This window comes from Anas platyrhynchos, chromosome 20 (assembly GCF_047663525.1).
Source record: "Anas platyrhynchos isolate ZD024472 breed Pekin duck chromosome 20, IASCAAS_PekinDuck_T2T, whole genome shotgun sequence".
NCBI classification, from domain to species: domain Eukaryota; kingdom Metazoa; phylum Chordata; class Aves; order Anseriformes; family Anatidae; genus Anas; species Anas platyrhynchos.
In genome coordinates this window covers 194,187-214,640 of record NC_092606.1, presented here as the reverse complement: position 1 = coordinate 214,640, position 20,454 = coordinate 194,187, and the positions used below count along the sequence as shown (strand labels likewise).

The 20,454-nt window shown below is 44.0% G+C and overlaps 2 protein-coding genes across 14 annotated transcripts in view; both read left to right on the top strand.

Moving 5' to 3' along the window:
- Positions 1–9,476, top strand: part of KIAA0753 (KIAA0753 ortholog) — a 30,640-nt gene extending 21,164 nt beyond the window's left edge. For 3 of the 8 annotated variants that reach the window (XM_072026062.1, XM_072026060.1, XM_072026061.1), the window contains exon 19: positions 4,496–4,656. In XM_072026062.1, coding sequence (XP_071882163.1) covers positions 4,496–4,577 — 82 coding nt within the window. In that variant the 3' untranslated portion in view covers positions 4,578–4,656. Of the gene's footprint in view, positions 1–4,495; positions 4,833–8,513 lie in introns of those variants that run through there. The other 5 variants (XM_072026066.1, XM_072026065.1, XM_072026063.1 and 2 more) reach the window with 5 other exon arrangements.
- Positions 9,477–9,754: 278 nt separating this feature from the next.
- Positions 9,755–20,454, top strand: part of PITPNM3 (PITPNM family member 3) — an 80,864-nt gene continuing 70,164 nt past the window's right edge. The window contains exons 1-2 of one of the 6 annotated variants that reach the window (XM_027472549.3): positions 10,197–10,539; positions 15,825–15,884. Coding sequence is in view for 4 of the 6 variants with exons in the window: in XM_038165811.2 (XP_038021739.2) it covers positions 10,518–10,539 (22 nt within the window). In the remaining 2 variants the exon portion in view is untranslated. Of the gene's footprint in view, positions 9,987–10,194; positions 10,540–15,824; positions 15,885–20,454 lie in introns of those variants that run through there. The other 5 variants (XM_038165810.2, XM_038165811.2, XM_027472550.3 and 2 more) reach the window with 5 other exon arrangements.

Here is a 20,454-nt window from a genome sequence, read left to right as displayed (position 1 = left end):
TTTAAACTTCTTCACCACCAATAGCAAAAGGGGTTCCACGTTCATGATGTATGTGCTAGCCAACTGTCAGTCAAACAGAAGATCTGCTTCAATATATTTGTTCAAGGCATATTCTTGAAGTATATAATAACTTTCAAGCACATTTTTCCTCAGAAGACCCCACATTATCTCTTGCAGCATGCTTGGAGTACTAGATTGGTTAGGTTTTAAACTTATTTTTTAGGATGGTAGTCTGGTCTGAGAGAAAAGAAACGGGCTGAAGGACAGTGGTCCTAACTGGTCATTTGTCATCTGTTTCCATGTACTTCACCTGTGTGTGTGTCTGCCTGTTACCTCTTGCATGATAGTTTGCAACATGTAGGTAAAAAGGGGTGCTTCAGTTGACACTCCTAGCCCAGGGAGGGAAGCATCTGACCATTAGTGCTCCTGAGCACTATTGCGATATTAATGTGGAACAGAGGTTGGGCTGGCGGAACCTGTCTTCTGAAATACCTTGTTGATCACAACTGAAATAAATGCAAAGCAGGATTTCAAGTTGTAGGTATTACTCTGTACAGAAGGAAATATAACCTAACATTCAAAGTTTAACAATTACTTTCACTCATTCAGTGGAGATGATGTCTTCCTTTCATGGTTGTTCCTTTTCACCTTTTCTCATCAGGAAGATGTCCCTTCTCATGGATTAAACTCAGTCAGTGCTTTTTTAATATTTTTGTTCTTAAATACTCTTAAGCAGCTTCCTGATTTGCCAAGGTGTTTTTGTACTTACATAACTTTTAAAGCAATTATTATTGGCATGGGTATAAGAATTTCTGAATTCAGAGCTAATTCGTGAGCTACATGAGCTTTCCTTCAAACAAATTCCTACTTTTCCACATATGTGTGTAAATCTAGCCGTAGATTCCAGCTTTAAAAAACAGAATGTGGTCTCACAGCATCAAGGTTGTAGTCAGTGCTGTCCGTTGCTTCATTGTTCCTTAGTGGGGATTTTTATCTTCAGTCTAGCTGTGTCAGAGGCACACACAAGAGGAAGGTTTCACCCTGACAGACTGGGGTACATGCCTTGGTTCATACCCAAGATGGTGTTGTTGTTGTGCCCAGTGGCTCAAGGGGCCAAGACGAAGCAATTTCCTAGTGGCCAAGGGGAAGGCAAGAGCCCACGGCTCTGTGCAGGAGCAAAGGAGCTGGGTGGGTTCTACTGGCTGTAGCTGCAGTGATTCTGGTGCTTCTGGTCTCAGCCTATATGAGAAGGCGACGGAGGTAAAAATGCCTTGGTGACTGCTGCAGCTTGAGACTGCATTGGGCTATGTCCTTGCTGTTTCTATGTGGCTCATAGGAGGCATTGCATGAACGCCCTTTTTGTTTCTTTCTGAGAGCTGGGAAAGCTGCCTGGCTAGGTGGGAAGAGCCTGCCTGCAAGGCAGGATGTGCTCCAGTGGGAGAATTGAGAATGGTCCCTCTACTGAGCTGTTTCTGGAGCAGGCCAGCTCTCTGGAGGTTACTGAAGGTAGACTGCCTACAGGGGATTAATGATCCAACAGACTGCAAGATTAGTATGAAAACCAGGGGAGGAAAGAATAGGAAAATGAGAGAGAATGATTTGTGTCTGACTAGCTCCTAGTCATCTGCAGTTAGCTGTTTAATCTAGGCGGATTTTTTTTTTTCCAGGATTTAGACAATACTTTTTTTTTTTAATGGCTTTAAGCACTGGTCTTACAGCCCCATTTTATACCTGAAAAGCTCTGTGGAGCCAGAATATGGTTCACTGTGGTGGTTTTTGAAGCTGCTAGATGGTCCTTTGAACCTCCAGATAAAATCAGTAAGGACTGAATGTCACTGGTAGCTTTTTGTTTATGTTTCTCTCTCATTCCCTTAAGGATCTGTTTCAGTGTTGTTTCTCATAATCCCATTATGTAAACCTGACACTGAGCCAGCCTGTGTGTTTGGGAGTAGATGCAGCCCTGACCTGAAAGGACTGGAGCAGCATAACAGCAGCCTGTTTTACAGGAACAAACCTGCAGGATTGAAAGCACCCCCAGATCCCTTCCTGCTGAGCAGCTATTCAGCCACTCATCTCACAGTCTGTACATCTGTCCCAGGTGCAGAACCCAGCATTTTCAGTTGTTGAACTTCATGCCATAGATGATTGTCCAGTTTTCCAATTTATCTAGATACCTCTACAGGGCCTCTTGTCCCTCCAGGGAGTCAACAACACCTTCCAGTTTAGTACCATCAGCAAACTTGCAGGAGTTGAATGCATCCTCACTTGTAGTTGGACAATTTGTCCAGAAAGATGCCATAAGAGATGAGCTCAAAGGCCTTACTGAAATCCATAGAGACTATGTTCACTGCCTTCCCTTCATCCACCAAGCAGGTGACCTTATCAAATCCAATTATTCAGGCAGGACTTGCCCGTGATGAACCTATGTTGACTACATCTGATAACAACTTTATTCTTTAACTGTCTTTCATTATCCACCAGGATAATCTTCTCCATAACTTTAATTGATTTTTAAATGTGGGATTTTTATATATGGCTGAAATCCAAATGAAATATTACACTTCCTAAAATGGTCTGTTATCTTTTAATTGGGAAAATAAACTTATTCTGAATATGAGTCTAAGTGGCATCAATTAAACTAATGGTGCGTCTGCCATTGCCATCCCATTCTTGTCTTTCTTCTCCTGCTTCTGCAACAAGCCTGAGTATTTAGGCTGAGGAAAAAGAGGCAAACAGGAGTAGACTAGCAGGAAGGAGACAGAGAACAAGTAAACTTCTTTAAAAAGAGAAAGAAGAAAAGAGGGGTTGCTCCTGTTGCCAGGACTTCAAGTGTGGATTTCTAGCCACCTCAGGTGCATATACCTAACAGTGATTATATCAGAAGCAGGTGGCACTCCATCCATCTTCCTTTTTTTTTTTTAACTCACCATAGCAATTCCTGTCCCTTTTTGAGCTGGCATAGAAGAAATAGTCCACAGTATTAACATAAATAGCATTGTTCAAATGGACACATGCTGAGATGCTAGTACGACAGGAGTGTGAGCAGGATTTATAAAAATGTGTCTGGGCTAGACATCCACAAGCCTGGCTGGGTAGCATGGGCTGTGACCTGTGGCAGTCAGGCTGCTTTGCAGCATCTCTCCGAGAAGCCATGTGGGCAGCATGCCCTAGTCAAGATCAGTATGTGCCTGAGAAAGCCAGGGGAAATTGAGGTTGGGTATGCCTGTGCAAACAGCTGCTGCACTGCAGAGCAGGAATGCTCCATAGATGCTTCTAAAAATTCTGGTGCTACTATCTCTCCCTTTCCCCTCAGCATTTCAGTGAGGAAACATGTGACTAAAACCAGCCTACTGTTTAAAGCACCAAGACAGCAGGGCTGTCTGATTACTCTGTTAGCATTTTGTTTTTGTTCTGAATGTGTACAGGCCTTTTTTTTTTTTTTTTTTTCCCATCCACATACCCAGTCCTTCAGTTAGTAAAAAAGATGGATTTAGGATCAAGCTTCATCAATTGATATTCTTGTATTTGTCATAGTCCATCCTTCTGCTGATCTTTTCTAACATTCTGCTCTACTATGGACTAGTAATCAGGCTATGGGAAGAAGGCTTCCTAGCAACACATTAAACCACTGTAACAATACTTTAGAAAAAAAACAGGTTGCCTTTACAAAAAATGACATTGGGAAGCTGATAAGAGTTTTCCTTGCAGAAAGAATAGATGTTCTGTGCTTATCCACTGAAATAGAGAGACCATGCAACTCTATCAGTCTTCCTCTTTCTATAATGGAAAAATCAGAAGGGGATCAATAAAACAGAGCAAATACCAGTAACGTTGGAGATTGGAAAGTGGGTTATTCTTTAAGAGTAGATTAGATAGGGAAGGCATAAGAGGATGAAATCTGAGCTATTCTGTATTGGAAGACTGAGATATCTAACCAGCAAGATTACAGTAAGAGAGAGACATTATACAGCCATGGCAAATCTTGTATGTTATGTGGTAGATGTTGATTAAGTTTGCCTTCTCTGTGTGGCTGCAGCAGTCTAGAGGAAACTTGTACCCTTAGGTTCACTTGCTTCTGCTCCCTCTCAATTTGGTATTTGGAATGGACAGGAAAGGCTGTTGCTTCCAAAGAACTATTTCTGCAGCACTACCAGGTATGAAAAACTCATGATTATGTGGGACCTTTTCTGTAGGGTCTGGAGCATATCTACATGATCTCATCTGTGCCTGAGGAGTCATTGTGAGCTGTATTTCTGTCTCATCTGGAACTGGAAGCTGATTGCTTTGTTGTCAGCAAATCTCTCCCTTGTGTTAAGGAATTGTAAACTGCAGAGAAAACAATCTAGATTAAAGTACTGAGTCTACAGTGTGATAACAAGGAAATATAAGATATAAACTATTTAGTTATGAAGTCCTGCTTAAATCTTGTGGTTTTAACTCTTACCAATTTTCTTTACCCCTGCTTTTTATGCCTTCTGTGTTCTTCCTCATGTAGCTACCAATACTGGAGTGCACTGGAGCTAAAAGAGCAACTACCATTTTTCCTCGCCTACATCTTACGAATGCCTCAGCCCTGATATTGCTGATCACTCCAAGTCTGCTCCTACTCTGATGGACCTTTAATTGGACAGGCTCTGGATGTTGAGAATACTTGAGGCAGGAGGAAAGAGCATCTTTCAGGTCAGAGCTTACGAAGAGGGTAACAGATGGGGGACTGACTATTTCAGGACTGAGCCACCCTCAGCTCTTGTTTCCTCATCTATTGACAGCTGTCTTGGCCATTAGTTGGACCCTGCTTCCCTGCAGAGCAAGAACTGTGGTAGTGTTAGCAGAGCTCTCATTACCAGGTCCAGGCATTTGTCTGGCTGTCTTATGCCTGATATGGACATTTCACAGGCACGCATTCAGCTCCAGCTGAGCAATTCTGGTATCGATCAGTGCAACCTTAGTAATAAGGGCTGTATGAGGCAGGACTTGTGGTATCTGGGATTATCTTGAGCTAGCAGCAGCCAGGCAACACCAACCCATGTACTTCCCTGATAGTGAATTTTCTGTACCTTGGATTACTATAAAATCTTTGCTGGGACAAGTTGCACATCCTTTGCTGTCTTCTACTGTGCCTCTGTAGGTTATGATTTTGTCCCTTTGTTTTTTGGCAGAATGCTGCTCTCTTCTAGTATGCTGGGCTTTGACATATCTTGTCCTTTTATATTTTTCATTTCTTTTTTTTTATTTATTTAAATTTTGCCTGTATGTGACACATAAACAGTGCAGAGAGGCCTCTCAAATGATTTAAAATTATGTTGCCAAGATTCGCCATCCTAAGACTTGTTCTTGGATCTTGGACAGCCTCTCTGGCTGTTTCACTGGTATGAGCAGCCACAAAGCAGGTGTATCTGCTGCCAGAGAATTTCTCAGTCATTCCAAGTAAAACAGCATAGTACAACCCATCTCTAGTGGGTGGCTAACATACAACACTTGGCTGTAAGCTGTTCTACCATCCGCTATTTTCTCTGATTCAATGTGGTGTCTGCTCCTTAGGGCTGCCTCTCAATTGCTGTGGTGACTGCGAGGATATAGGAACTGAGCTTAAAGTATTCTCCTGACCTTTGTTGCACCCTTCTCATCAGCTGCTTTGTTAGAGTCCACACATTGCTGTATACTGCTGATGGAACTGCAATCAGCATCACCACTTCTTGAAATAAGTAAAGACTATCTTCTGACTTTGGACAGACTACGTGGTGCATAGTGCACAGATCTCCTATTTCCCTTACTTCCTCAATATTTTCCTTGTTTGGCTCCAAAGGCTGCTTAAAACAGAATGATCCAATGATCCTAGTGTCTCTGGGCATAACCGTATAGAAGCCAGGCTTGAATTCAGTCAAGACCAACCAAACGACCTTCAGCTTTGCTGCCTAGGCCATTAAGTGTATATCTAGAACCACCTTCCCTGCCCAATTTGAGACAGTTTGCCTCATTATGTGGAGAGCTGTTTCTCAAGGGGTCAATGATGTCAGTAGCTAGCATTCTTGTCTGAGCTCCCATCATCAGGTGGCTTTGTCAGAGGACACCTCTGTCTGACACATGGCACTGCCATGGCTCCAACACATGGCACTGCCTATTTTGCCAGTCTATAGGAGATAGTATGCAAACCATGTTTTATACAAGGTTTGATTTCTATAGACATCTTGCAAGACTAGAAAACTTAATGATAGGGAGCACCCCTTGATATAGGCTGTGTCTTGAGAGAAGTCTCTCTGCTATATTGCAAGGAAAAGCACTTGGTTTGCCATTAAATCTGAATGTGTTCAGAATTAAGAGAGCATGTATTCATAATTAGATTATTTTCCTAACAAGTACTTGGATATAGAAATATATTTGGGATATTCCAGTTTAGGTCACTGCCTGGTTTATATTTTTACGCTATTGTTTGGCTATGACTCTTGTAGAGGTTCAACAGGTCTCAGTAATACATGAAAAAAGCTGTGTGTCATCATGTACTGAAAGGATTTAGTTGCAATGCCTGGAGCTTTTGCAAGCCTTTAGAAGAAAGAAAAGTTCTGGAGGTTTATGTTTTCACGGGCTGGCAGTTGTCTGCTTTCAGTATTCAGAACAATATGAATTAATCTTTTCCCCTCAAGGGAGGCATTGTGGTTCTTATTGCCTTCAAAGGCTGCAGTTAACTGCCTGCTCTGGCAGCCATGCCAATGGAAAGCCTTTTATTTTTCCAGACTGCATCTAGCACAGTGCAAATAGCTTTTAAGGGTGAGTATGTGTTAGAACTGTGGTGTTGCTTATGAACAACAACAAAGTGTATGCTTTCTTACATCCAGAGCTACTGTGCAAAGGTCTAATTTCTTCCTGTCTTTTTGGAGAAGGATAGTGGGTAAGGGAGCAGCACATCTGCAATGATTCCAAGATGATAGGATCTTGTGCGGGGGAAAATGGAAAACATGCTCTGTAAAAGTACATTTTTTAAGCATAGTGCACTGTTACGATTGCCATAAAAGAAACTGTTGAACAATGACATCAGATGCTTATCCAATCTTCTTTCAGTGGCTGGGTCAGATTCTGATTTTAAAATGTATTTTCACTACTTTGATTAAAGGTAAAGATTACTCTTTCATGTTATTAAGAGTCTACTTTATCTGAGCAAAGGAGAACAGTAAACAGATAGCTACGCTGACAGGGAAAAGCAGTTTATCAAACTGATACAGCAGTAGCATCTCCCTGATCCAAATTCCAGCCCTTGCCTACTACCATATTACACAAATATAGCAGCTTGGATGTATCTTGTTGTAGTGGGTTTATGCCATCATTGCAAGGTGTAAATTTGCTCTTTGTGGTGTAAGTTGAAAGGAGTTAGTTTTTTAATGAAGAACCTGTGAGCATGGTGGGCAGAGCTCTGGGAATGCACACTTAGATTTCAGTGTTGCCTTCAGTCTTTTTACTTTGCTTTCCTCATCTGCAAAAAGGAGTAGAGGACAAAGAGGGAGAGGGAAATTTAACATTTATCTGATCTGAGTACAGTATTCTTTGAGTTCTCCATACAGTTCAAATGCTCAAAGGCATTTTAGATGAAAAGTTTTTCTTCCTGTAATATTAGCCAAATATTTCTGGAGCAGATATGATTTATTTATTTTTAAATAGTTTGCAAAGCTTGAATCTGATATAGATGTTAATGCATAAATTGTTGCATCTTGTGTTTTCTGCTTAAGAAAGAGACTGCTTTGACTTAGTTCAATATGTGCACTTACCCAGTAGATAGATAATACTATCCAAAAAGTCTTAATGAAAAAAAAACAATGTCTCTACAATACGTTGTAGAGACAATCTATGTTAAATGGCTGCATTGTTTTGTGTCTGCATAAACTGCTTCACATCTCTAAATAGAAGAGCTATTCCAGGCAGGTTTTGTCCCTCTCTCTCCCAGTGAAGATTTGGGGAGCATGAAAAAGGAATCACCTTCACTTTAATCTTGGTCTGGTTATTAAATTGAGCGCAGTTAATGAAGGACAGAGCTATTAAGATATTATGAGGTAACCATCTCATGGGAATCTCCCTGGTTGTTTCCTATCTGCAGACTAAGTTCTTCCAAGCCCTAGAAAAACTTCTCATTAAAAATTCTGCTCAGGTGATTATGAGAATCTGTTTTGGTGTGGCTTCCACATGGTGGCTGACGTGGGGACTATTAGCCTGATACATCTGGAAAGTTACTGTGGTTCACTTCAGTCACCATTATGAAACTGCTTAATGGCAGTTAGGATTGGGTGAATTCAGCTTCTCTTTGCTTATACTTTTGTACATCCATGTCCAGACTGAATGCAAATATGGAAAGGACGAAGACTTTTCAAAAGGCTAAAGTGCAAGTGGATCAGTGTGTGGTCTGTAATGAATATATCCCTGGGCATGCATCACTGATAGACTGTTGCTAGCGTGCACCTCCAGTATGGGTAGATTTCTTGAAATAATGCTTAAGTCATGCATAAATCTTATGTTGGCCTTCTACACAGGTGACCGCATCACCTCTGGAAATAGGAGATGAAGTTCTGCCCTTGTATCCTCACTGTTGATTTCAGAGAAGTTGTGGAGGCATAACAGAAAGCAGAGTTTTGTGCATGTTTGCCCTCAGTGTATAGCAGAGAGAAGACAATTGCTGCTGTTTATTCCTTTTATGCTGTTGTCATGATAGCTTTTATGATAAACTGCAAATGGATTTGTCATACATTTGATAGCTGTGGATAATCATGCATTTTCAAATACTTGTTAAAACTCAGTCTGTCTTTTGTTCTGTTTCCTACTCCAACTGGTACTGAGTTAACATACAATTGAAACAGATGTTTTTATCCCATTACTGGCCTGCTGCTTCCCAGATGTGAGGGTGGCAAGTCACATCTGTATAGGACAGAAGCTGTTTGGAAAGTGGTGCAACTGTTACAATAGGAAGCAACACTGAGTAGGGAGCTCCAAATATATCCTTGCCTTTCAGACATTCTCCCCTGAGCCAGCACTGATACTAGCTCCATTAATACATTCACCGCTTTTCTCTAGGATTGCTTTATTTGGCAGCTTATTGACACTACAGCTTCTTTGAGAAAGCAATTGTGTGGTCAAATCTTTTAAATATGACTTCATCTGAAACAGCAATGTGGCTCAAGGCCAAATTTTTCCACCATGGAGCATGGTCACCCATAGATGGGAGAACACAAATTATAATTAGCATACTTGCACTTGGCTTTGGAGGGTGAAAACTATGGGGAGTTGTGGCTATTCCATTTAAGCATCAAACAAAGCCACTTAACTGTCTCTGGGGTTTAAAACACTGTTCTCAGTGGTACTTGCTCTGACTGCTTGAATGAACTGTTTAGCAAGATCCAAAGCAAACTGTGTATTTATTTTTTTTACCTACCAAGTTGGTATTGGCACAAAGCCTGCCAGTTGCTTTAGGTCTCAGTTGCATTGTTTTCTTGGTTCTTCCTTTTTCTGCATGCTTCCTCGGGCAAACTTTTTATTTACCATGCTTTATTTTTTGGTGTTCTGACACTCTAAATAAAATATAGCCCATCATAGGCTTTCTCCCTGCCTCCTCCCATTATTCCTCCACGATAGGCAACCACTTCAGTCATTTCTGAAGGTGAGTTTCCCCCAGTTCTTGGGAGATCTGGAGAAGCAGACTTCTCTCTAGTTTGTCCTGAATGTGCCTCAAGTGAGGGTCTTGAAGAGGGAGAAAAATAGTCCCGCCCCGGACGTGCCCTAGCTCAATTCGCTCGGCAGCGTGCAAGCAGCGCTCCTACCGCGGACCTGAAAGGCCCTGCGGCAGTTTGGCCACTGCACTGACACGGCTTGGCAGTGCCCAAGGGCTTTTTGCCGTTAAATCCGGACCAGCCTCCTGCAGGAGTTGTTTGTGCGGCCGGTGCTGCCGCAGCGACCGAGGCCCGTGCCGCCGGCCAGCCCCCGGGCGCTCCGCAGCGGGCTGCAGACCGGAGGTAACTCCGGGCGGCCGGGGACAGGGCGGCAAGGAAAGGCGGCGGCGGAGAGCCGCAGGACGGGCCGGCCGCGGGCACCGAGTGCTTCTGCTCCGAGCGGCGGCCGCTCTGGGCTGCGGCTGGGCGGGCCCTGTGGGCGGGCGGGCGGGCTTGGGGAGCCCCGCGGCCGCGCCTCTGCTCGGGCCTCGCCCATCGCCCTCCCGGCCGCCGGCGAGCAACCGCATCAGCGGGGCTGCCGGCCCGGCTCGGCGCCCGGTCACGCCCGAGCCGCTCGCTGCGCCTTTAACGGCGGCGGCTGCGCCGCGGCGGGTGGGCTGCGCGGGGGGGACGGGGCGGCACGGCACGGCACGGCACGGCACGGCGGCGCCTCCCGGTCGCGTCTCTCGGCGCCGCAGGCGGGTGGGCGGTGCGGGACCTCCGCCGGGAGCAGATGGAGCGGCAGGGCGCGGGGTGCCGGCGCGCCGGGAGGGCCCCGCGGGCGAGCAGCTGACGCGGCCGGCGACGGCTTGGCCGGGAGCGGGCAGCCCCGAGATGGCGAAAGCTCCGCGCCCAGGTGAGCGGGGAGCCCGCGCGGCGGGAGGGGCCGGCCCGAGGGGAGGGGAAAGGGGGGGGGGGGACGCTCCCCGCGCACCGGCCGGCCTCGGGGGCAGACCACGCTCTGTGCCCGCCGCAGGCCGAGCCGGTCCGAGCCGGCCGCCCCGTCGTGGTCCTGTGCAGGGTGCCGCGGCCTGCCCAGCCCCGTGCCGACCCACGGGACCGGTAGGCGCAGGCTCCCGTAAACGAGACCCGGGTGCTTTCGCCCGAGCAGGGTCTGCTCTGCCTTCGGCGCTCCTGTGGGCCCTGTGCCCGCGATAGCGGGAGTCCCGCGTGGGGCGTCTGCCCAGGCCGCTGGTGTCCTGCTGCCTGCCGGCTCTCCTCCCCGGTGCTGGGCTGGGGCTGTGGAGAGTCTCCCGGTTCCGGAGGCTGCACCGTGGCTGCAGCCTGCTTGTAGCGATGCTCGCTGCTGCCTGACGTGGGAGAAGCAGAACGGGACGTGGCAGCCACGGGCTCCTCTGAAGACAATAAAGACGTGCTTGTTTGGGTAGTACCCCTTCAAAGGAAAATGCAGATCCAGACTCACTTGTGCGTACTGGCTCACATGTTTTTGCTTTTGCTTCCCTTGGAGTCTGAGCAATTTGGAGATCAGTTTGCTGGACTTTGGGCTGCAGAGATTGAGAGTACTGTGCGGCAAAGCCATGTAAGAATCATAAAACCACTAAGATTGGAAAAGACTTCCAAGATCATCTGGTCCAAACATCACCGCACTACCAATGTCACCCATTAAACTGTGTCCCTAAGCACTACATCCAACCTTTCCTTGAATACCCTCAGGGACGGTGAATTCACCACCTCCCTGGGTGACCTGTTCCAGTGCCTAATCGCTCTTTCTGAGAAGAAATGCCTCCTAGTTTCCAACCTGAACCTCCCCTGGCACAACTTGAGGCCGTTCCCTCTTTTCCTGTCACTAGTTATTTGTGAGGACAACCCCCAGCTCCTCAAACCTTCCTTTCAGGTAGTTGTAGAGAGTAATGAGGTCTGTCTCCCCTGAGCCTCCGCTCCTCCAGACTAAACAACCCAAGGGCCCTCAGTTTCTCCTTATAGGACTTGTGATCCAAACCCTTCACCAGCTTCATAGCCCTTCTCTGGACATGCTCCAGGGCTTCAGTGTCTTTCCTGTGGTGACAGGCCCCAAATTGGACAGTACTCAAGGTGCGGCCTCACTAGAGCAGAGTACAGGGGAACGATCACCTCCCTGGTCCTGCTGGCTACACTTCCTGATACAAGCCAGGAACCTGTTGGCCTTCTTGGCCACCTGGGCACACTGCTGGCTCATGTTCAGGTGAGTGTCGACCAACACCCCCAGATTCTTTTCCTCTGCACAGCTTCCAGCCACTCTGCCCTAAGCCTGATGCCCCATGCTTGCTGGCAGCCACATCCCATGTAACACATGTTTGGTGCACGTGAGTGACCTTTGTCAGCTGGCAGAGCCCATGAGAAACCTCTTGCTGTTGCAGAAGTGGTTTTCTTCTTGGTTGAATTCTGAACCCATTACTTTTGGAGGTGACGGCCTAACTGTGCAATGACTAAATGCCTGTCGGTCTGTGTGTGAAACTTGCCTAGTGTTTGGTGCCAGTCTGTTTATCTGTCAGTGTAGCTTTACAGTTGCATGGTAGCATGACATCTAAAACCAAGTTATTTTTCCCACCAGGATTATTTGATTTTATTTTTTAATATTTCCCCAAGATAGGCGTGGATTGCAGGCAGCCCTGAGAAAAACAGCATTCAGGAATGTGAGAACATCAATCACTTTAGAAAATGGAAGTAGAGTATAGAACTAAATGATTGGTTTTAGTCTTTGATAGACGAAGTATTAATCAAAAGTGTAAAAAGTCACGTTGTTTTTTTGGGGCATTAGTTTGCTGTCCTTTTAACTTTGATAGGAAGAAGGATGTGGTGTTTTCACTTTGTGGTAGTTTGGTAGCTTTATGTTGGCACTGCTTTTTGACTTAAGGAAATGCAAGAACCATCCATTCACAAAAGAGCTCTTTCAAAACGTATCTGACTTAGGAGCAGAGCACATGTGCAGCTTGTAGAAATGGAGCCTACGGAGTTACCTACATGAGCAAGAATATGCACAAATAAGCAAATGTTGTGGCTGTTTTGCCTTGCAGCCATGAGCATTTCTGTGGCCTTGTCGTAAATGCAAAGACCGTAATTCTAGGAACCACAAAATCTGGTTGATCACTTTTGAATGGCACATGTGCTTATGATGGGCTTTTAGAGGCAGTAATCTTGACTTGTTTGAGTAGCCAGATCTCACCTATTGGACATAAGGTCTTAAGCAAAATCCCTGCAAAGAGCTTGCTAGGGCACTTGCAGAACTGTAGGTTGCCGACCACATTGGGACAACTGCAGCTCGCTACCTGGCATGTCCCTGTGGGTGGTGTGATATCTGTTCTTAATCTTTATTTCCTTGTGTAACAGACAGCAGTGACTCAAAAATGCCAGATCCTTCACAGAAAGCAAAAATGCACTAGGAAAGTACTTTCAGATGTGATGCAGGCAGTCCACCTACAGTCATTTCAGGGAAAGGTTAGAGAATATTCATATGTTCCCTGGTTTTGGGGAGTGAGTTTGGAGGAGGTGGTGAAGCTGCTAAGAAAAAGGGTAAAGTTAATTTCTGCTGTGGGAGATCTGGCATCTGAAGCATCAAGAAACAGCTCTAAAAGATGTACCATATTTATAGGAAAGCTTGATCTAGGATTTGGAGCGTGAACCACCATGTTCAACCTCCTTTCTGTTCTTTCATCTCATCAGTAATGCCATAAGGTGCAAGACAGAAAGTGCCACTGGTACCTTAAAATAGGGGATGAAAGGCCTGCATGGCTTAGCTTCTTTTTTTTTTTGTGTTGTTGTTGTTTTGTTTCCTGTGCTCGGTGAACAAATATATGCCTGTCCATACCATCTGTTGCAGAACTGTCAGTTGAAGGATGTACAGAGTAGGTAGCCAGGGACTTGTCATTGCTAAAGTGCTATTAGTAGAAAGGCACTGAGTGAGGAAATAGGAGAGAGAAGTTGGTTATATTGGGTACTTAGTCCACAGTGGTGTCTGGACTGTTTCTCCAGTTAGCCCTTTCACTTCTTAACATGGGAACTTGCATTTCGCCTGGACTTTTTCTGCCTTCTATCTGTGTATTTGTAGTGTATCTGTGGCTGAGTCAACTAGGCTCTTTGCTCTCCTTTTTATTTTTTATGTAGGGACAGGTGCAGCCACAATGAGAATAAATGGGTGCCCAGGCCCTTTGCTGTTTCTAGCTTTTCTGGTGTCCATCCGACACTATCTTCAAGCTGCTTCTCTTCTCCACTTCTTGTCCCAAGCTGCTTACTTTCTGATGATTTCATTCTGCTGTTAATGCTTCCCTTCAGCCCTCAATTCTTCCCTGTTTGTATCTGTCAGCCCTTTCCGTGCCTGTTAGAAACCCAGTCTTAGTACCCTGCCTCTGTCAGCCCAGGTCTGCTCTCAGAGGAATTATGTTAACATCTCTTCTCTGGGCTTCAGTTTCTCTGATAAACATAATGACTTTGCTTACTCTAGACCCTTACTTGATTCCTCTTTCAAGATGACCATTTTTTTAAATTCTTTTTTTCCCCACCTACATATTCCTGCCCCCTTGCTTTTCATCTTCTTGTCTGTTAAACCAGGATCTTGCTCCTAATTCTTGTTGTCGAAGTTCCCACTCCTGTCCACTGTTTAATTCTTCCTGATTAACCCCCCTTCTTCCTCTTTCCAAAGTGCCAGCAATACTTCCACATCTGCAATTCATAGAACTGTAAGCATATGCAGATTACAGAAGTGCCTGTACTTGGCGTGCTGCAAGTTCCTGAATGCAGAATGTAGTTTGATATGGTGCCTTGCTGACAACAGGGGGAATCTTGTGTATCTCCACCTCTTTCCTAGGCCAGTTCACAAGCTTCAACAGATCTTCTGCAGTCTTGTTCTGGGAACAAAAGAGGTGGAAAACTTCATTATTTTAAAATTTTGGAACATTTCTGCTAGATTTCCAGGCTCAACCACAGGGGCATGTGAGTGCTCTCCCTGGTGGGAGGAAGGCAATAAGATCATATCCCTTGTGAGCAGCTATTTAGACTGGTTGGAGCCCCACTGCCCGCTCCCTTATTGGCCTTCCTTTCCACTTTGGCCTCCCACTCCTTTGTTTGCCCCTCCAGCCCAGCTCTTCTTTATTTTCCTCACCAGCTTGACCTGCCAGTCTGATTTTCCTCTCCCATTCTCCCACGACACTCCACCTCTGGACTCCTGATATTTCCTTGGCATTGTGTACTCTCCCCCTTGGCCTCCTGCACCACTTCAGCCTCCTCATCTGACCAACCACCTGCTCCATCCTGGACTCCTGCTCTGGCCACCTTCCATCGTGTGTGAGGGCTTTCCTTAAACATCAGTTTTTACTCTGGAATAATTGGAGGGAGTATCCATATCTCCCTCTTTCTTGCCTGAGCTCTTGAGTCCAAGGAGGGCCTCCAGTAGTTAACATTCACATATTTTAAAGTACATCTTCAATTTCATGTTTGCTAAAGAAGAAAGAAAACATAACTAGAAAATAACAGTGGGTAATTTTAACCTCCAGTAAGACTTAACTATGTAGTCACTAGGTAACACTGTGTGGGTAGTTCAGTTAAATCACTTTTTGGGTAGGCAGGATGCATCTGAAACCAGCAGAACAGAAAGAAGTATTATGCAACAGCAGTCAATGTCAACAGCAACGGTCATTCCTTCTACCCAGCATCTCTTTGCAAATGGAAAAAACGACTTGTGCTTTTTAATTTTATTAACAAAATCCTTACTGAATTAAAAATGGAACGGTTCTAAAACAAATTTTGACAAGCAGAAAGACTTTTAATCTGTGCATCAGAGTCCATTTTTGTTGAGATTAACTCAGTCTTCAGTAAGTTTCTAATTTACTGAGTTTTCAGTAGCTATGAGAACATTTTATTTCTGCTAACTAGATTGGTGTAGCAGTAGTAATGCTGCATTAATGGTCATCTGTGGCATGTGCTTATGTGTACGCTTAATCAGCAAATGTTTATTATCAAGCAAATGTTAGAGAAAACTTCTGGGCCTGCTGCAAAGTTGGATGAAATCTGTAATATCGTGACATTGATGTGAACTGTATCGAATGGGTTTTACAGGAAAGTCCCCTCACAAAGTATTTGTGTTGATCCTGTTGGTGAAGTTCTGCTGTAATAAGCAGTTATGACTCAAGTCATGGTTTTCTTTTTCAGCTTCTATCAGTTTGTAAAAGCTAATTGAAGCTCGAGAGAAGGCAGAGCCAGTGAGAAAAGGTAACTTGTCTGTGGTTTCACAGCAGGGCTGGGGTTTCTTCCCAATGCATTCATAAAATCACCTTTCAAGTCAATAGACCCAGTGGCAGGAGCCCTGTATCTTTGTAAAGTATGCTGGATACTAGAGGACATTATTTCCACAACAAAATATTCTTTCAAGGTATTACCATGCTCTGCACACAAACATTTTACCTCCAGATGCATTGCACCCAAAGAACTGGTGCCTACTGTGCACTGTATTGGTTTATTCTAAGTTAGAGGTAATGCCAGTCACTGGAATGGAACAAGTAGATGCCTTTTTTTCTTCTGATTTGATATGCATTTTAAATATATATATATTTTTTTTTTCATAACAATCTTGAAGCAATGCTTTTGGTAGGGGTAGGAGAGCATGTGGAATTACTGAATTACAGTGGTGGGCTGTTCTGTCTTTAAGATGGTTGGGACTAGGGGGATGAATAAGTTTTGAACACCAGGCCTTTTAAAATGATACAGGGAAGTGGTTAAATTTAAGTTAGGAATCAGCAGCATTGGTCATTCAATTTTCAGAAGACCTTTGTTTCTTAAAGTACTTTTCAGAGCCTTTCTTTGGCCTTACTTCACTTCTTGTCTGTTCTTCTGCTTCCATTTTCCTAGTTCTGAGAACACTGGCTACAGATCAGTAAGGCCACTTCAATTCATCTTCTGTTTTTTTCTTGTCTATAAACATCCTTGAATTGCATGGAATGATGTGCATTCATGCACTGCTTAATTGTCATATCACTGCTAGTTTGTCACTTTAAACAAACAAACAAAAAACACAACACCTTTGGAAATAATTTGCTTATGGCTCCTGACCAGGAAAAGCTAGAAACAATTGTGCTCTTTTATGTAGTTTTCAACTACTGATGATTTTGACAGGATAATTTGCTCATTCACCTATGACAAAATGATCTCTGCTGGTTTGTGGGAGAAAATGGAATTGGCTTTTCCCCACAACTTCTCTGCTCTTTAGGCCTGTTGTTGAGCATATGAGTGTAGTGGGTTTATGTGGCAAGGTTTTGGTAGTTGGAGGCTGCAGGGATGGGTTCTGTGAGAAGGATCCAGAAGCTGCCCCATGTTAGATAAGGGGCCTGCTGCTGGACAGAGCCAAGCCAATACGCAATGTTGTTTGCACCTTTGTGAGAGCCTATTTAAGAAAGGAAAACAAAAACCAAAAAACTGCTGCTCAGCAGCAGCTGGGAGAGAGAGGAGTGAGAACAGACACCAAGGTCTGGTGAATAAGGAGGGGCAGGAGGTGTTCCAGGCGCTGGAGCAGCAGTTCCCCTGCGGCCTGTGGAGAGTCCCCCGGTGGAGCAGGCTGTCCCCCCGCAACCTGTAGTGTACAACAGCAGAGCAGGTTTCCATGCTGCAGCCCGTGGAGAAGGTGGATCTGCCATGAAGGAGACTCTGGCTCCTGGAAAGCCCCAGAGCAGGCCCCAGGCCAGAGCTGTAGCCTTTGGAGAGGGGACCACCCAGGAGCAGGGCATTTGGGAGGAGCTGCCACCCGTGGGGGACCCCTGTTGGAGCAGTTTGCTCCTGACGAATGGACCCCGTGGTACGGAGACATATTTGGATCAGTTCTTGAAGAGGTGTTGCCTATAGGAAGCCCCTGTGGGATCAGTTCGGGAAGGATGGCATCCTGTGGGAGGGACCACATGGAGCAGGGGAAGAGAGTAACTGAGAAGGAGTGGTGGAGATGAAGTGCTATAGACTGACTGCAACCCCCATTCCCCCGTTCTCAAACCTTGAGCCCTTTGCATCGTATTTTCTCCCCCTTTCCCTTTGAGGAGGGGGAGTGAGAGAGTGGTTGTGGTGGAGCTCGGCTGCCCACCCGAGTAAAAGCACCACAATGAGAGACAGCATTATTACAGTATTTTTATTTTGTTTTGGATGGATTGCACTAGAAGCTGTTGATACATGAGTGGGAGCTACTAAGCACTAGGGATAAAATTTGGCAATATTTTAATGGATGTTGAAGTTTCTGGATATTTTTTGTAACTTGTGCTTGTGCATAGTACTCCTTCGGATCTGGCAGGGCTCAGTTCATTCATTCTATATTCTGTGGGTTGTGACTAGACGTCTTTTGAATGGACCAGGGCTAACCTGTAAGTATGGTGAGTCAGAAACCCAAATCTACCATATCCACAACATGGAAAATTGTTTTCTGTGGGTCTGATAGGAGTTATTCTCTTGCAAATATATTGACTGTGTCATTAGTAGAAAAATTATATGTGAAATGGTCTAAATTAGGGAAATCGACAGTGATTTTCCAAGTTGCTGTTTATCTATGCATCACATCACTTCTCACATCACCAGATCACAGATGCAATAAAGTACCAATGGAATTCCAGCACACTTTTTCTTCTTGAAGAGAAAAAGCAAGACTTTGTAATCTTTCTTCTACTTAACAAAATATATATATATATTTTTTTTATGAAGGACATAAAGGAAAAATAAGTCTTGATTAGCACCTGTCTTCTTCAACATATGTGTGGCAAAATAAAGAGAAATTGACCTTGGTATTTAAACAATACACAAGCCAGAAAATCTTACTGCAAATATTCATTACTTTTTAGATACAGATGTAATTAACAGTTTATTCAACAGTGAGTGCTTAAATCTCTATATAAGGTGTCCGTTGTGCACATGTTTCACATACAGCATATAAACCGAATTCCACTGAAAAGCAATTTCCAGGTTGTCATCAAAGTAGAAAATCTGTTTTTAAAGCTCACTTCCTTCCTATGACTTGGCCAGTTTACAGAAACATACATGTACATCCTTGTCAGGCTGAGAACTGAAGCTTAATGTGTTTGAGGAAGGCTCCATTTGATGGAAGGTAGCTGAGGTGAAACAGGCAAGTGGCCAGAAACTGGCATGTTGTCATGTTTGCTCCCTGCTGGGCAAGGCTTAGAGAATAGCATCCCTCTTCTATACCTATGCTTGAGTGATGCAAGGAGATGCAGTTAAGGTAGGCCTGGAGTTCCAGCCAAATGATACTGATTTTCTAGGTCTTGATTTAATCCCTGTCATTTTACATTAAATGTGATATAGTATGTATATAATACATATACTGTGTATTCTGGTGGGGAAGAGTGAGTGTTTAAATTGAAAACAGTCTGACCCAAAGGTCACTGAAGCATTAGTCTTAGAATGTGACATCTGAAAGGCACATTAATACCATTTCTGAAATATCTGAAACATGTAACAGTAAAAAAGTTTATCTAGGATATATTTGGGGAAAAAAAGCTAAATGTTCAAACTGTTTTTCTTTCCTTACATTACTGAAAAGCACGTTTTGGTTTTAGGTCTCTTTGGTGTACAGTGGGAATGGCCTCAAATTGTGCCAGGGGAGGTTTAGATTGGAAATTAGGAGACATTTCTTCTCAGAAAGAGTAGTTAGGCATTGGAATGGGTTCCCCAGGGAAGTGGTGGAGTCACTGTCCCTGTGGGTGTTCAAGGAAAGCCTGGACCTGGTGCTTAGGGACATGGCTTAGTGGGTGACATTGGTAGTAGGGTGATGGTTGGAACAGATGATCTTGAAGGTCTCTTTAACTTAATGATTCTATGATTTCATGTGCTAGTTTATTAGATTTTCAGATTTTTTCCTCATCTTAATTTTGTTAAGAAGTTTACCTTTTTCTATTACCAGAAATCTTTGTGCGTGTGTGTTGTTGTTGTTTCTCCTCCAATAAATATATAAATTTGTTGAGACTTTGGCAGAAGTCATGCCTGATGAATGACTTTTAGATCCTGCTGTATTGAATAACTGATTAATTGAAACATCTGGTCACATACAGTGGAATTCTGGATAGTTATATTTGCATAATCAGATAAACATCTATTAGCAAAGAATACTAAATAAAAATCAGCATTCAGAGACGTGGAAATTTCCAGCCAGATCCAGAAGCCAGGCAACATATTTACTGTGTTAAATAATACCTCCAATGTAAATCAAGCAGAGCAACACTTTCACAAGACAAAGGGATCTGAGTTTAAGTGTATATTTGAGTTTTGCTCTAATGAATTAACTACCTTTAATGTAAAACAGTGGTCAGTTAATTACTGAAATATTAAAGCAGTGGTCAGTTTAATATTCTCCATTTCAAGGTTGTTGTGAACATTCTGCATTGCTGCTAAGGTGTGAATTGGGCAGTTCTGCAGAGTTCTGAATGAGCTGCCGTATGTTTTAGGTGTTACATATTCACTAGGGTTCAAACCCCTTGCCTTCTTTTTCCCCCGTGTACTACAGCCTAACAAAAAAATTCTGTCAACTGTATCCTCACACAAATCAGTTGTTTGATGTGATAATGGAAATCAAACACTATGAAATTAGAATGGATGTTGGCAATAAACTACCAAAAATCTGTAAAGTACTTGTCATTGCTTTTCTGAATCACGATATATAATGCAAAAATGAAATTGAATTTCAGTAATCTAGAGACAACTATGAGTACCATTTGATCTGTAGTAGTGCGTAGTCATATCTATTCATTGGGAGGAAGAAGGGAAGGAGTCCCAATAAAAAGCATTTTCACCTAAGATGCAG